This window comes from Camelus bactrianus, chromosome 19 (genome assembly GCF_048773025.1).
Source record: "Camelus bactrianus isolate YW-2024 breed Bactrian camel chromosome 19, ASM4877302v1, whole genome shotgun sequence".
In the NCBI taxonomy this organism is placed as follows: domain Eukaryota; kingdom Metazoa; phylum Chordata; class Mammalia; order Artiodactyla; family Camelidae; genus Camelus; species Camelus bactrianus.
The window spans coordinates 24,561,788-24,577,857 of NC_133557.1; the positions used below are offsets into that span (position 1 = coordinate 24,561,788).

Consider the following 16,070-nt stretch of genomic DNA (forward strand, 5'->3'; position numbering starts at 1 on the left):
AGCCTTGACCATGACCATCGCTGCTCCTGTCCTTTCTTGAGCCGCACACTTGGGGTCTAAGCACGACACAAACATTAACTCATTTTGTCCTCACCGCCCCTGACTGCTACCATGTCCATCTGCAGAGAGCTCAACCCCCACCCCCGCCCCCGCCCAAGGTCACACAGCCAGGAAGAGGCAGAGCCCCACATGAACCAAGGCAGCTCTGCTTGAGTTAGGCTCGCAGCCTCTCCAGAGACTCAAGCCTGGCCCCACGGAGCAAGCACCTCCCGGGAAGCCACTCTCCTTCCCAGGCCACTGGCTCCACCCCGGGCCTGGCTTTGGCACTGAGACGGCCCCAGAAGGCCATGGGGGAGGTTTCCAAGGACACTTGTAAAATGCCAGAGGTGACAACGCCTGTCACCTGGGAGGAGTTTACCCCTGGAAACAGGTGGCAGACGGACGGGCTGAGGGGCCAGCAGGGGGACAACTCAGGTGTGGAGGGGCCCGGACCAGAGAGCACGTTCACAGAGCTCCTCCGCAGGGGACCAGACCCCCGGCTCCAACCACTGCACGGCAGCCCCCACCCTCCTCTGCAGGGAAGCAGACACTGCCTGGGCCCAGCTGTCTACACACAGCTTGGTCACCAGAAACTGTATACAGACACTTTCTATTATTCAGTCAACAGGTATTTATTGAATGCCTGCAGACTCTCAAACATACCTTACACAGACACCAAACATACCCACCAAACACACCAGCATGAGGCGTATGCTCACCCAGAGCTGCTCCAGAGCATTACTGAGCTAGCTTGTCCTCAGTCAACCACAGGCCCTTCTCCCTCCAGCTACACCTGTCTCACACATTAATAAACAGGAAGCCCCATTTGTGGTAGAAAGAGAAAGCTTTTGTTTTTACTTCTTTCTCTCTCTCTCTTTTTTTAAACTTTCCCAATCTCGAGAGCCTGCACTGGGTAAAATGGTGGGGGAAAGCCATCACCCACATCCTGACCCTGGAGCACGGGCAATCCTGCTTTCACAGTGTGCGAAACGCTGAGCCCTTCCAGAAAGCAGCTTAGCAATTAATACACAATTACAGCCCTTGAAGACCCATGGGTTTCACTGAGCCCAGGGGCCTGGCGATGCCAGCCCAGGAAAATTCTGCAAGATGCAGAGAAAATTCATGCATCAAGATAGCCTCTAAGAATAAGTTCTAATTTATAGCTGCAAAAGCCGGTGAAAATAATGTCACCTAATCACCAGCTGATACAATTACAGATCAGAAGGAAACACACCCGAATGTTAACAGGAGGTAGAGCTTCAATTCCAGCTACTGCCTCTTTAACTTTTCTATAAGAGGAACCACTCATTTTCTTTAACAGGAATCATTACTTTCATACTGGAAAAACTAAAGTGCTAGTGTTTACAAGTCCCATGTGGAGCCTCAGAGCTGAGGAGGGCTCTGAGTGGCTCAGGTCTCTCCAGGGCCATACCAGCCGTGTCTGGCTGGGCTGTTCAGGGGCCCTTCTCTAGTAAGCCCTGGTCCCCCAAGCCCCTAGTCCATCACGTGGCACAAAACAGCCCCATGCTGCTCAGGGGATGTTAGTGACTGTCCGGCAAAGGCTCAGCCCCAGTTAATGCAACTGCCTGGAAACAGGAGAAATCTCGGGGATGCAGCAGGCAGCTGCTGGGAGCCAGTGAGGACCGAGACGGGGGCATATCCAAATATGAGATCAGCTGGAAGCTATACCCCAGGCCTCTGGCGAGAGGCAGGTAGCTGCATCTGTGACCAGTTCCTCAAAACCAGAAGTTATGTGAATAAGGGGGGGAGGGGGGAAGCAAAGGTCTGTAATCCCACCTCTTGCCATGAAAAAGGGGAAGTTCTGTTGTTTTGCTTCCTTCTGGCACAGCACACACTCACTGAGAGCTCACTGTGTCTCGCACACCAATCACACCCCTGATGAACTAAGAACGCAAATTCCCTTGAGGTGACTCATGCTTCCACCTGCCGACAGACCTGCCTGGAACCGAGGCTGCCGCTCTTCAACCACTCACTCACTCACTCACTCACTCAGTCAGCAAATATTTACTGAGCACTTACTGCATACAACGTGCCAGTCTCTGTGCTCAACACTCAAGTGAGCAAACGAGAAAGATGAGGACACTGCTTTCACGGAGCCTACAATTTTGCAGGTGGGCAGGGTGGCAAGAAAAGCAAAGCCAAAACAAACACAAAACAAGACAATGTCACTGGGTGGGAGGTGCCTCCTTTAGAGTGAGCAGTCTGGGGACGCTCTCTGAAGAACGAACGGGTGGCTGAGTGGGACAGGGCAGCAGCTTTAGGACTGGTGGCCCTGGGCTGGTTATCCAGCCCCTCTTGGCCTCAGTTCCTAGAAAACAGAATAGGGGTAGTACTCACTGCGGGACTATGTGCTGATGCCACAGAGTAATCCACTTGAACTAAGGACCTAAGAAACCAACAGAGTTGAAAAATGCTTACCCGAACTCCTGTTCCCAGTCCCTAGGTGTAAGCAAGCTCCCCGCTGGCAGGGATTTCTAGAGCCCCAGCATCTGACCTAGGCTGGGGCAGAGGAAGTGCCCCGCACATAGTTACGGAGTAAATGAAACGCAATCCTCTGAAATGTCCAAAAAAGCAAGGCTACTCTTCTGGCTTTCTTCAGAGTAACAAGCATTGCCGTTTTGTGTCGCTCTGCAGATGCAGCTCACCTGATCCTGGCCGGACGGGCGACTTCTCAGGTCCGTGGATCTGTACCTCCCTCAGCTTTCCTGTTGTGTGCCTTTGGGGTGACTCTGCTTTGGAGGGCCAGCGTTCAGAATGAATACATTATTTATAAAGCAAAAATAAAATAGGATTCAACTTGTGAAAACAGAGGGCCCTGGTTATGTAAATTAAAGATGTTTACTTAAAGAAGTATTATGTTGCGATATAAAGTATCATTTACAAAGTACGGCATGATACAAAAAAAGCCTTACATTAAAACGCTAAGTGAACAAGAAGAGTAGGAAATAAAAACACATGTGCTACATGGTTATAATTCATCAAACAATGTGCACACGGAAGCCAGACAGGAAGAAAACAGCATGTGCTAAAAGGTTTGTGTTAACTGTGGTTGCCTTTGAAGGGTCTCGTTACACCACTATCTCATTCATCAGCTTTCCCTGTTCTCCAATTTTTCTTTAATACACATGTACTCATTTTACAATTAAAATAAATTATATTTTTTTTTCACTGTTTCCCTTATAATGCAAACTACTCAAGAAGAAGGTGCTTGGGTGTAGGGTAGACATATAAAGTACATATGAAACATATAATGCTATCAACCAATGTTACTGTAATAAAAAATAGCTAAAATAAGATGCAAAAAAAAAAAAGATCACACTGCAGAATGTACTGGGAGGAATCAGTGTAGAAACAAGGAGTTCTCTTAGGACAGCGACTGCAATCTTTGAGCTGGTGAGCCATTGTGCAAAGTTACAATGAAGCAAAATAAAACCTTTCAAGATAAAAAATATATATAGAAAAAGAAGGTGCTTGGTCAGAAGGGCAAGGTCGCTGTGAGGTGACCATTTTGCCAGGTTTAGGTTCAGGGATACCGTGACTTAGCTAACCTACATAACTAAAACTTGACTTCAGATCAAGAAAAGGAAGCCTCTCTCAAATAAATCATAAAAAGTAAGTTTCTCAAGATACTCCTATGCGCCCATGAGGATGACTAAAATGAAAAATGACAAATACCCAGTGTTGGTGACGATGTGGAACACCTAGGATCTTCCCTGCTGACTCACACAAATTCATACAAGCACTTTGGAAAACTACCAGTTACAATCAAAGCTAAACATAAATATGCCCCAGGCTCCAACAAAGCCATGTAAATACAGGTGCTAAAGGTACACGCAGGAAGGCCCACAGCTGCGCTATTCATGAGAAGCCAGACTGGCCATGTCCACACGTCCATCAGGAGGAGACGGGACGGAGAAATCACCACACACAGCAGACCCTGGAACAACACGAGTTTGAACCGCGTGGGCCCACATACCTAGATGCAGACTCTTCTCAATCAACGTAGTATAGATGACCTGTATTTTCATTTTTTAGATCTTTAAGTGAGGAGAAAAGTTGATGTTCAATTAGAAATCACACTATGACTGAACTATTACGCTGTACACCAGAAACTGACACAACATTGTAAAGTGACTGTAATTTCTTTTTAAAGTAACAACAGAAAACAGTCAAAAAATAAAATATTTGTCTCAGATTCTAACACCCGGCGGGGGGGGGCAGTGAGGGGGAAGAAAGGAAATCACAAAATGTAAAATCTAAAGAACTAGCGTTAGAATTCAGATTCCATGCAGACTGCTCCATCCAGCTTCTGCCCTTGGGTGAGTCCATCCATGAATTTCTCGGCTTTTGCGGCAGAGATGGCAGCACCAGCACTGGGATTTTGGACTGCTCAGAGGTCAACGTCCCCATCCCCCTCATTGTTCCGGGGTCAACTGTTTTCATGCAATGACTTCACATGGCGATAGACATGAATGAACTGTAATACACGTACAATGTGATCAACCCTTATCAACAAAACACAGAGTAAGAAAAAACAGGCACAGGGAGTACGTGCTACGTGACTACATTTACCTGAAGGTCAAAAGCAGGCCAAACCGACCTCTGCTGTTGGAAGTCGGGGTACAGACTAAGGGGGAGGAAGGAGGCAAGAGAAGGCTTCTGAGGTCACAGCCTGTTTGTCTGCTGCTGGTTACAGGAGGGTGTTCACTTCATGAAAATTCATCAAGCTGCCCGCTTATGATCTGTGCACTTTTCTGCATGTGTATATGTATGTTTGTGTCTATATGCATATTTTCAATCAGCTTATTTGGGGGAAAAAAAAAACCTGCCAGGTAGGACAAGTGTTCTGATCTGTTTACTACCTGCTCCTCTGATTCACCTGGACACCACCATGTCCTTCTTTGTATGAGAGCCTCTAACCGCCCTTAATTTGGGGAGCAGAAAAACAGAGGGGAGAGGAGGGGATGGAGGAGTTCTCCAGTTTTAAATTTTATTTGGATTTTTATGGGGACTGACTGTATAAAAGTTAAAAAGTATTCAGATTCAAACCATCTCCTTTTACGGGGTGAGTACATACGTTTTAGAAATAAAAGTTCTGCACTTTTCCTCCCATTAGCATGACTGTCTCTCCTACAGTGAATTAAGAAAATAAGGATCAATACGTAAACTAACTCTGAAATCAGATACTATGTTTCTGAAGAATTTACAGTCACTGGGATAATTTGAAGTTTCTAGAATTTTCCTCCGTCACATTTCTGCTCTCAGCCTCCACCAGGAACGATGGAGTACATACACACATACACCTCCAAATCACTGAAGCCTTGCAAATCCCCAATTCCTTACCCCTCCACAAAAATCATCTGCTATAAATGGCTGTTACAGAAAAGCTCAAATAGGAAAGAGCATGGAGACAGGTTGCAAGAGACAACTCGCTGCATGAAGTCAAAGTAAAATGAGCCTTTTGAAAAACTGAAATGACTGAAACATCAGGCTGTACGCCAGAAATTGCCACAACGTGGTAAACTGACTGTACTTCAATTTTTTAGAAAAGGAAAAAAAAATCCATACAACAAATATTTGTAAACTGCCTGCTATGGCCCAGGCACTGTTCATAAAACAAAACAAGTAACAGTAATAATATAAAAAACTGAAATGAGCTTTTGAGTTGTCTAACCAAAACCATCCCAGCCCATCATCTGTCAAGTAGGGCTACCGGGAGGATTAAATGCGATGATCTCCGTCAGGCTCGCAGGAGTGCGGGGCCCCTGATAAGCACACATTTGGGGTTAGCGACTAATATGATTCTCATCACATTAATCTAGCACAACCCTAGTGACGAGAGTGAACAAACCAACCATCCAAAGCACAGGCTGCAAGTGTGACCACTGTCAACTCCACAAGCAAAAGGAAACATCTGGGGACAGTGCCTCCACCCTATGGACCACGTGGTATATGTTTTAGGGTTACTCCTGGGGGTGGGGGGAGGCCACTCAGCTCTAGTGGACATGACTTTGCAACGTGCTTACAGAGAGCTCCCCGGACTGGACTGTCTGAAGCAAATCACTGAAGAACTAACTCCTCATCGGTTTAAAAATAAGGGTTTATTAATAACACCAAGAGAGTCCTAACCTCCCAAAATAACCATGAGATGCTTCCTATATTAGTCTGCTCAGGCTGCCAGCATAAAGCACTGCAGGCTGGGTGGCTTAAACCACAGAGGTTTATTTTCTCATAGTGCTGGAGGCTGGGAAGTCCAAGATCAAGGTGTCAGCAGATTTGGTACCTTCTGAGGCCTCTCTCCTTGGCTGGCACAGGGCCACCTTCTCTCTGTGTCCTCGAGACCTTTCCTCTCACCCCTGGGGTCTCTCCTTGGGTCCTAATCTCCTCTTCTTAGAACACCACTCAGATTAGATTAGGGTCCACCCTAACGGCCTCATTTTCATTTAATCATCTCTTTAAAGGCCCTGTCCCCAAATACAGTCACTTTCTGAGGTGCTGGATTAGGACATCGACCTGTAAATTTGGGGAAGGACACAAGTCACTTCCCAAATGTTCTCTTCCAACAGCTCACTGCTTCCTTAGTTACTAAATGAGAAACTGAACTCATAGTTAAGAACAGAATCCAAACGTGAATTTCTTGCCCAACAAGTTTTTCTTCTTCTTTTTTTTAAGACAGGATGAGTCACCTTAAGCGGACAATACGGGATATGGCTGTTCACAGTGCACATTCACCCCACTCACCCAGAGGGTCCTAACAGCTGCTATTTTGCTCACTCCTTCTCCCCCAAGGGCCACGGCAATGTCTGGAGACAATCTGGTTGTCCCAAGTGAGGGCAGGGTGCTTCTGGCATCTTAGTGGGAGGAGGCCAAGGATGCTGCAACAAGACAGCGCCCACAACAGAGAATTATCAAACTCAAAACTGCAGAAGTGCCAAGGCTGTGAATCCTGAGGTCTAAACTGGCCAATCCCCACTGCACCCTGCAGCACGGCAGACGGCCAGCCAGGCCAGCCAGGCGGGGAGGGCAGGGGGCTGCCAGTGGGGAGGGCTGCCCACGGGCTCTTCCCTGGGGTTCAGCAAAGGCCCCAGAGATCTCACTGGGAGGAGACATGAGCCTCCTGCCTACCCGGCTTCCCAACTCACGTGAGAAAGCTTTCTTTCCTCAGGGTCCCTTCCAACTGTCCTCTCCCACAACCCTCGAAAACTTTAGACAATGACAAAAAGCAATAATAAGATCCCACGTGTTTTTCATGGACAACCTGGCAAAATTAAAAAAAATTTTTTTAATCTATTAACACAGCCAGGTTATCCCATTTCTTTCCCCCTTGTAAGAACAATAGGATATTTTTGGACCGACAGCATCATTTTAGCCCATGCCACCCCTCTCTAAAGGGCAGGCATTACATGGACACACCTACTGCCTCCTGAACGTCGCTGACTGCATGCTTTTCTTTAAGTCGACTCTGTTTTTACTAAATCATATTCTACAAGGAAACTTCCTGTCACGACTACAAGGAGAAAACAAGTATCACTCGGCACAAACAGAGGGAACTATCAAAATAATTGCTAACCTTTCAACGTCCGGCCGTGAGCCACCTAAAGTGATCTTTGGCAATGTTCCCCACAGGCCAAGCTCTGAATACCTAAATCGATGAATCAAAGTCACGTACAAAAAACAGACACTAGCTTTTTAAAAAATCAGCACCACTCTCTTTAGGTAAAAGTCACCGAAAAATATATTACAACTAGTCCTTTTCTTTCCAAATTAAACCCAAGTCTACTCCCTTTCAGGAGTAAAGCCAGAGGCACTTCCTGTCCCTTCCCAAAGGTAGCCATGAAGTATGGCTGACCCTAATTAATGACTTTCTTTATTTGCATCTGGGTAGAGATAGTAAAAGAACTTTCTGTTCTGAGAAGCAACAGCCCAAAGTCCAAAGATGGATCATTCAGCGCCCTTCCTTCCCACTTGCTGCACAGATGGCTGAGCTCAAGGTCAAATGACCGCCCTGCTTCCTAAGGGGCTGGTGTGCAGGTGGCTCAGTGCCCTTCCGCAGGGAGGCCCCGGCAGGCACAGCTCCTGCACCCATGCTCTACCCTTTGGCGTCTCTCCCTGGGTCTGTCATTCCGGTGTCACTGCCTGTGACCGGCGTGGGCAGGGAGCACCTGGTCTAGTCTTAGTCAACACCGGGGACAGCCCACGGCAGGGGTTCTGTAACGGGCTGGGGGCGGCACAAGTGCAGCTGGGCTGGCCAGGGGTGCAAAGAGCCCCTTCCCACGGGCCGCTGTCAGCGATGCTCCGACCACTCTCATCCCGGGCAGCCAAGAGCTGTTAATGCAACTTCCCACCACGGAGAGAGGAGGGCTGGGGTCTGCGGACTTCACCCCCAGCACAATCCCCCCTTCTGCTCCCCCCACAGCCCCCCAAGCTGGTACACCTACTACCACCTCCTCTGTGCCAACAGACACCGAAAACACACGCACACCTGCCCACAGTGGGCCCTCCTTACCTGTGGGGTTTGTATTTGCTAATTTACCTGCTGCCTCACATCTGTAACCTCAGAAGCAGTACTCAGCACCCTGGTGCCCACTCCCGGACACGCGCGGAGAGCCCTCCGCACACGCCCGGCGCCAGCTGAGCAGGGAGGCTCTGCCCTCCCGCCTCCATGCTCCTGCGCACACAGGTGTCTTCTTCGTGGTCTCCGTGGTGCCATGTTTCCTGCACTTTGTGCTTCTTGTTATCTACTTCTCTGTTTAAAACGGCCCCGGCACAGTCCAGCGTTCCCAAAAGCAAGTTGCTCGTGGGGCGTCTCACGGAGAAAAGTACACGTGTTACACACGCGTCCTTCACGGCAGGAGCTGCGCTGCTGGTTGGTAGCGCAAAGCTAACAAACCAACAATATACTTAAATACAGTGTCTTTCGACAGACACATACCTCACACACGGTTCTATATTGATCAGCTGACAAAAAATACTGTGACCAGAGGCTCACAGGAACCTAACCCTTTGTGTCCGCAGTAGTGACTCACTGTGCACGAACTCGGTGTGGGCGGGGACTCTACGGACAGAACTCCAGCAAATAATGAGCATCAACTGTACCTACACCTCATACTACCCCCATCGGGTCAAAAGGGAAAGACATTTTAACACCACAAATTAGAAGTGGCAGCTTCAGTAAAAAGTTCAGAGCTTCCAACTGAATAAATGCACCCCTCTAAAGGCCCCCTTCACGCGAAGGGCAGTGTTCTTTTCGGTTCACGTGAACAGTGAATCCGCACCACTGATTCACCCTGGTCCTGGTCCGGCAGGAGTACCAGGCCTGCAGCATCCGGGTCACCACGGACTCCATCACTTGAGGTCTGAGATGGCTGCTGGCAGTCAAGTCCTCTGGGGACATTTTCTGGCCAGAGTTCTTACTCAACCGGACTCTCTACAAAGTTCTAGAAAGAAGAGGAGATAACGTTACCCGGTGCCAGAGTCCATCTGAGGCTTGGTCCTCCCCTCCAGGCTGTGATAACAACAATTCCTGACATTCTCCCAGGGCTCACATCTACTTTGCATGTATTATGCCTGGCCACGCGGGCACTCTAACTATGTCCCCATTTTACGGAAGAGGAAACTGAGGCACAGAGAGGGAAAGACAGGGGTCTGGAGTTATAAAAGTTGTAAAATGGCAAAACTGATACCTTAACCTAAGCCTGTAACCCTGAAATCCAAACTCTTAACCACAAAGCAACAAACCCAGCATCCTGTCCTGAGAATTTCAGATTATGGCCTATAATATCCTTATCTTTATTCTTACAGCAGCTTCAAAATGCAATATACAGTCAACAACCACCACTCCCAAATTCTCTATCCTGCGGTCACCTGGCAAAAAAATAATAATAATAATTCATTGTTACTGGAGGGAGAAATAAACCAACAGAGAAAAACTGCACTGAAGGGACAGAGCTGATCAAACACCTTCCAGCCGCCAGCCCCGGCTGCTCGGAGAAACACTCCCCAGTGCCCCCAGTACAGACTCTGGCGTTCTGTTAGTTTCTGCCACTCCTTCTGGACCCAGATTAATTGCTCAACCTTTCTAAGCCTCAGTTTCCTTACCAATAAAACAAGGACAAAAACATACCAACATCAAAGGGCCACCGTGCAGCCTGAGTGTGGAAACACTACAGATTCTAAGCAAACACTAGTTCTCCTCCGTGGTCAGGGAAGGAGCCAAGCAACCTGTAGATGTAAATTCTGTCCCCCAAGCAAAAACGTAAGCATGAGCCCTGAGATGCCTCTGCTGCACCCGCCAGGCAGGGGCTCCCTGGGGTTTGAAGCCTGTGGCAAGACTGTCCTCCAGGTCTGCAGGATACACCATCTGCGTTAGGTTCCCCTTGCTGCTGTGACAAATCACCGCAAACGGACTATCTTACAGAGCTGGAGGTCGGGAGTCCAAAATGGGTCTCATGGGGCTAAACTCAAAGTGTCGGCAGGGCTGTGTTTCTCCTGGAGGCTCCAGGGGAGAACCCCTTCCCTGACTTCTCCAGTTTCTCGACACCACCTGTATTCCTTTCCTGGGGGTCCTTTCTCCATCTTCAGGCCAGCAGTATAGCATCTTCCAGGCTCTCTGACTCTGAGGCTCACTCTCCTACATCCTTTCTTTCAAGGATGCCTGAGATGACACTGGGCCCACCTCGATAATCCACGACAGTCTCCCCATCTCAAAATCACGAACTTAAGTCATATCTGCAAAATTCCTTCTGCCATGTAAGGAAACACATTCTCAGGTCCGGGGGATCAGAATATGGGCATCTCTGAGGACCATACATGCTGTAATCTCTGGAGCAACCCAGATTTCATGCTGAGTCTTTTCCATTAAATGTTTGACTTTTTGCATCTGTATTAGTGTCGCTTATAAGATTTGCATATCAATCATACACCAAAAAAAAATCTTCATTAGAACATGGGTCCTGTACTTAAAGATGACAATTAAGTCATCTCACAAACCCAGCCACCACCTAAGCTGATGCCGGTGGAGGGAAAGAGATAAAGGCAGACCGAGGGGACCAGGGGTGTCTTCTCCTTGCCTGTGATTCCCTTCTTTTGGTTCTCACACTGCAAATTCTGTAGGCATCCCCACCTCCACTCTCAGACCATCGTGTGGTTAAGACATGCAGACTTGATCCCATCAACCAGGGAAGACCTCTGAGTCAGGAAGACACATGAGCAGATGAGCAGTAAGCAGCAGTTTTAGAACGTCCAATAGACATCTTACCGACTTACAGTTAAGAACGTCTAGACTTCTGCCTGGACCATCTAGAAAAGGTTCTTCTCTCTCCCCATTCCCGGGAGCAGAGGCTTTGCTCTGCTTCTTTTATAAACTGGAGATCTGCTTCAAGTATCCTTTCTCTCAGAAAGGTTTGGTTGGGCACCGACTCTGTGCCAGGTTCTCTATGACGGTGATTAACTTGTCACCAGCCGGGCCCCATGGTGTTCCCAAGCCAAATGATCACACAAGCACATGTCAAATTGCAACTGTGCAAGAAAGAAGAGGAGCAGGTGTTCTGAGAGGCTCCTAGAGTGGGATCTGATCTCTAGTGGGAATGTCTGGGAAGCCTCCCTCCCTGAGGACGTGAGATCCCAGTGTAGCTACTGGAAGAGCTTTGACTAGATGAAGGGGGAGAGAAGGACATTCCAGGCAGATAACAACATGTGCAAAGGCCCTGCATCCAGAGGGAGCCAGGGAGGAGATAATGAACACAGGCCACGTGGCTGGATGAGGAAGGGGTCAAAGCGCGTGGGGATAAGACTGGAAGGAGGCAAGGGCCCAGCAGCACTGTCCAACAGAACTTTCTGTGATGGTGCGAACGCCTGTATCTGTGCCAACCAACACAGCAGGTACTGGCCACATACGGGTACTGGACACTGAAATGTGGCTACTGCCACTGAATAACTGAAATTTTTTATTTTATTTAACTTTAATTATTTTCAACCTGGATTTAAATAGCCACATGACTACCTTGTTGGGCAGTGCAGGGCCAGAGCATCTAGTGAGATGGCGCACTAGAGGAATTTGAGAAGCGTATTTCCATGATCAGAACACATGGCCACATTTTCTCTGGCTGCAAGGTGGGGACCTCACCGGACAATCAGCAGCATGGACGCAGGGAGACAAGTGGCGATGATGATAATAGTGATGAAGATGATGCGGGGGGCGGGTGGTAGCAATGCTAAGGGAGATGTGGACAGATTCCAGAGTGACTCAGGGTGCAAAAGTGGCAGGTCCTGATAAAGGATAAGCAAAGGAAGATGAGGGCAGAGGCAGCATCCAGGATGGTGCCTGGGTTTCAAGATTCTGCCACTGAAGTGGTAGCCCAGCCGCTCTCCGTGCCCGGGAACACTAGAGGGAGGAAGACCAGGCTGGTGGCGGTGAGACAGGAGGGTAGGGGGCAGGGCACAGCCACTAAAAGAATGATGCAGCATTTAGCACCAAGACAGTGGGTGATTCAACTCCCAGTAGACCCTGAGCTTCAATATACGCTCATATACAATAGCTAACTGGCACTCCCACAGGCGCCGTGACAGTTTCAAGGCTGACCACAAAAGGTCAAAGAGTGGGTGATGGCCCAGTTCCTGGGAATCCCAGCCCCCTCCCCAAAGCAGCTGGAATAATCCTCCCACTTGTTAGCATTCGAAGTTACCGAGCCCATAGAAATGAAGGGCCCCTATACCTTGGAGCCAATCTCATTTTTCCTAATTGACCGCATGCTCTGAGGCCGCCGCTCTCCCTTCCGAGTGAGATGGCCCACACTCTGTCCATGGAGTGTGTGTCTACTTTTACTTTAAACTAAACACCCACCCCCACGCCTCATGGCCTCTCTGGCCTTCTGAGATGGCCCTCACTCTGTCTACGGGGTATGTATCTCTCTGAATAAATCTACCTTCACTCAACTATGGCTCACTCTTGAATACTTTCCTGCATGAAGCCAAAGACCCTCACCTGGTAGGGCGCATTCCAGGGACTCGTCCAAGGCCTGGGACACGGGCATCCTCTCATGCCCCATTTTTCCTGTATCAGTGGGAGCCAGACCTTGAGTTTGGCTCTGGCCAGACTGAGAGGAGGAGTTGGAGGAGGACAGAGGACTTGGTTCCCCAAGTAAGGTGGTCACTGAAGCTATGGGTATGGATAGGCTCAACTCGTACTTCCAAGGTCCAGGAGGTCCAGGACCAAATCTTGAACAACAGCAGCATTTAACAGTCAGACAGAAGATGGGGCAGGAGAACTCACAGTACTGTCATGGAAGACACAGGAAAGACTGACAAACTTCATCTCAAAAACTCTCAGTAGACAAGAGAAATAGAAGCATATGCCTATACAAAGACTTGAATGTTCTTAGAAATGTTATTTATGATAGCCCCAAACTGGAAATATTCCAAACATCCACCCTGATGAATAAACAAAACATATCCATACAATGAAATTCTATTAAGCAGTTGAAAGGAACTTCAAAACCATTATGCTAACAAAAAAGAAGCAGACTCACAGAACAAACCAGTGGTTACCAGTGGGGCGGGGGAGGAGGGGCAATACAGGAGTGGGGGAGGGGAGGCACAAACTACTGGGGGTAAAATAGGCTCAAGGATGTATTATACAATACGAAGAATATGACCAATATTCTGTAATAATTGTAAATGGTAAGTAATCTTTTAAAATTGTACCAAAAAATTAAATTAAAAAATAAAAACTATGCTAAGTGAAAAAAGGCAGACACAAAGACAACACATTGTATAATTCTATCTACATGAAATTTCCAGAAAGGGCAAACCTACAAAAGCAAATCCGTGATAGCCTGGGATTAGCTGCAAACAAGCACCAGGGAACTTTTAGGGGGGTGATGGAAATGTTCAAAAACTGGATTGTGGTGATAGCTGTACAAACTCTATAAATTTGTTAAAAAAAAAAAAAAAGTCAATGAGCTGTGCCGTAACAATGGGTGCACTTTATCTGATGTAAATCATATATCAGTAAAGGTGTTTTTTAAAAATAAGTTGAAGTAGACTATGTACCTAAATAGCTCTTTTGCTAAAATTTCCTAGTCCCCCAAGTCCCAATACATCAAAAATCAAAGCATCCTTGTCCAATTGGACCACAAAACCCTGAATTATTACTAAGAGAAAACAAAGTCTCAGTTCTGCTAGAGCCCAGGCTCCTCACCTTTCCACGATACCTATCACACCAGGGCCTCCACAAACCTGGACGGAACAGTTTACGTATTTAATCATGTCCTGGATTTGATCAGGAAAGAGCAATGAAGCCTCTTAGTATTTCTCAACTTCCTACCATCAAAGGTCCCTCCTCTCAAAGAAGTACTCTGGAGATCCCCCACAGGAAACCTTACATAAAGACCTAATTATCATTTTTTGCCCCAGGAAACACCTAGGATGTATTGAGCACTTAAGAGTTCCAAATTTAACATAGATTAAGTCTCAAAACAATCCTAGGAGGTATACATAATTATTGCTACTCCCACTTTACAGATGAAAAAATTGAGACCCAGAGAGGTAAAGCAGTAATTTTCCCAAGTCACATGGATAGTATGTGGCAAAACTAGGCTCAAATCTAGCTCCCCAATCCCATGCCCGCACTCCTAAAAATCCATCTCTGGTGTTTCATTCATCAAGAGGAGAACCCCACTGAGCCAGAAGCAAAGCACATGTCAGAAAAATGGTTTCCAGCAAAGTGAGGCAAATGCCCTGTTTCCTAATGAAACCATTGTAATAGTCTTCTCAACATCAGGATGTGGTAACTTTCTCAAGAAAAGAGCTTTGGGGCTACGGGATTCCTCAAGCAAATAAATTCCATGGTCGTGGCAACACATGCTGAGTGACCCCAGGACTAACTACACGCTGTCTCCTGGGACACGTGGCACCTATGTTCCCGCTTTTTTTTAACCACAAATTCCTTCAATGATCCTAAGCTTAGAGCCATTAGGTTAAATGAGTTGATCAGGTTCAAATCCACCCCCTCATACCAACTAGCCCTAGAACCTCCAACAGATTATTCAGTATCACTGAATCTTAGTTTCTTTGTCTATAAAATGAGGAAACTAACACCAAAAATTCATAGTTACGAGGATTAAAACACAGCCATTTATCTCCAATGCCCAGCAGAGAGCCTGTCCCATCCCATATACAACTGCTGCTTCTCTGAACTCACATCCCACTTAAACTTCAGGAAGTCTTTCCACCTCTTCTGCTTCCAAAAGTGTTTCCAAACACCAAGATCCCCACCTTGACAAGGCTACTCCTAAAAATGCAGATTAAATACAGGAACACATACGCAAATGCCTGAGATTCCAGACACATGGCTTGACTCTGAATTCATGCCACTGTGCAGGAAATAAATTAGTACTAAAGTGGCAAATTCCAAAGGATGAGTGATCCTACACTTCAATACCAAACAAATCTTTTTTCCCAACTGTCTGCACCACTCCCTCTGGGCCCCCATATTAATGGTGCATATTCCTACCATGATAATCATCACTTTTAAATAATTACTTGCATTTTCATCTCAAGCACTGAATCAGAGGTTCTCAACTATGTCAGTACATTAAGGAAGCTTTGAAAAAAATAAAATAGATACTCAGGTCCCACCTCAGATTCTTTTTTTTGTTGTTGTTAATGGAAGTACTAGGGATTGAACCCAGGACCTTGTGCATGCTAAGGGTGTTGTCCATGACCACTGAGCACTTAAGCTCCCCAGGTGATTCCAATGCACAGCCAGGGTCTAGACGCCCGCCCTTCTTAGTCTGGGCTTGTTTACCTCATCTTTGCCCCCCAGGCCCCCTGCACAGCCTCCACACATAAGAGGCATTTTATAATTGTTTGTGGCATGAATTAATGACTAGAGAATTTTAGAGCCCACTGACCATATGAATTCACTGAGACATTTACTGAGGGCTGTATTACACGCAGGCACTATTCCAGGCATAGGGCTCAGGTTAATTGTCATTCTTCAGCCACGAGTA

At 47.2% G+C, this 16,070-nt stretch overlaps 1 protein-coding gene across 3 annotated transcripts in view; it reads right to left on the reverse strand.

Annotated features, from left to right (window-relative positions):
* Nucleotides 1-16,070, reverse strand: part of ATP9A (ATPase phospholipid transporting 9A (putative)) — a 121,581-nt gene that overhangs the window by 103,985 nt on the left and 1,526 nt on the right. Inside the window, exon 2 of one of the 3 annotated variants that reach the window (XM_074347449.1) lies at nucleotides 9,336-9,497. The exons of the other annotated variants lie outside the window; for them this stretch is intronic. Coding sequence (XP_074203550.1) covers nucleotides 9,336-9,454 — 119 coding nt within the window. The 5' untranslated portion in view covers nucleotides 9,455-9,497. The remainder of the gene's footprint in view (nucleotides 1-9,335; nucleotides 9,498-16,070) is intronic. 3 annotated transcript variants of the gene reach the window in all.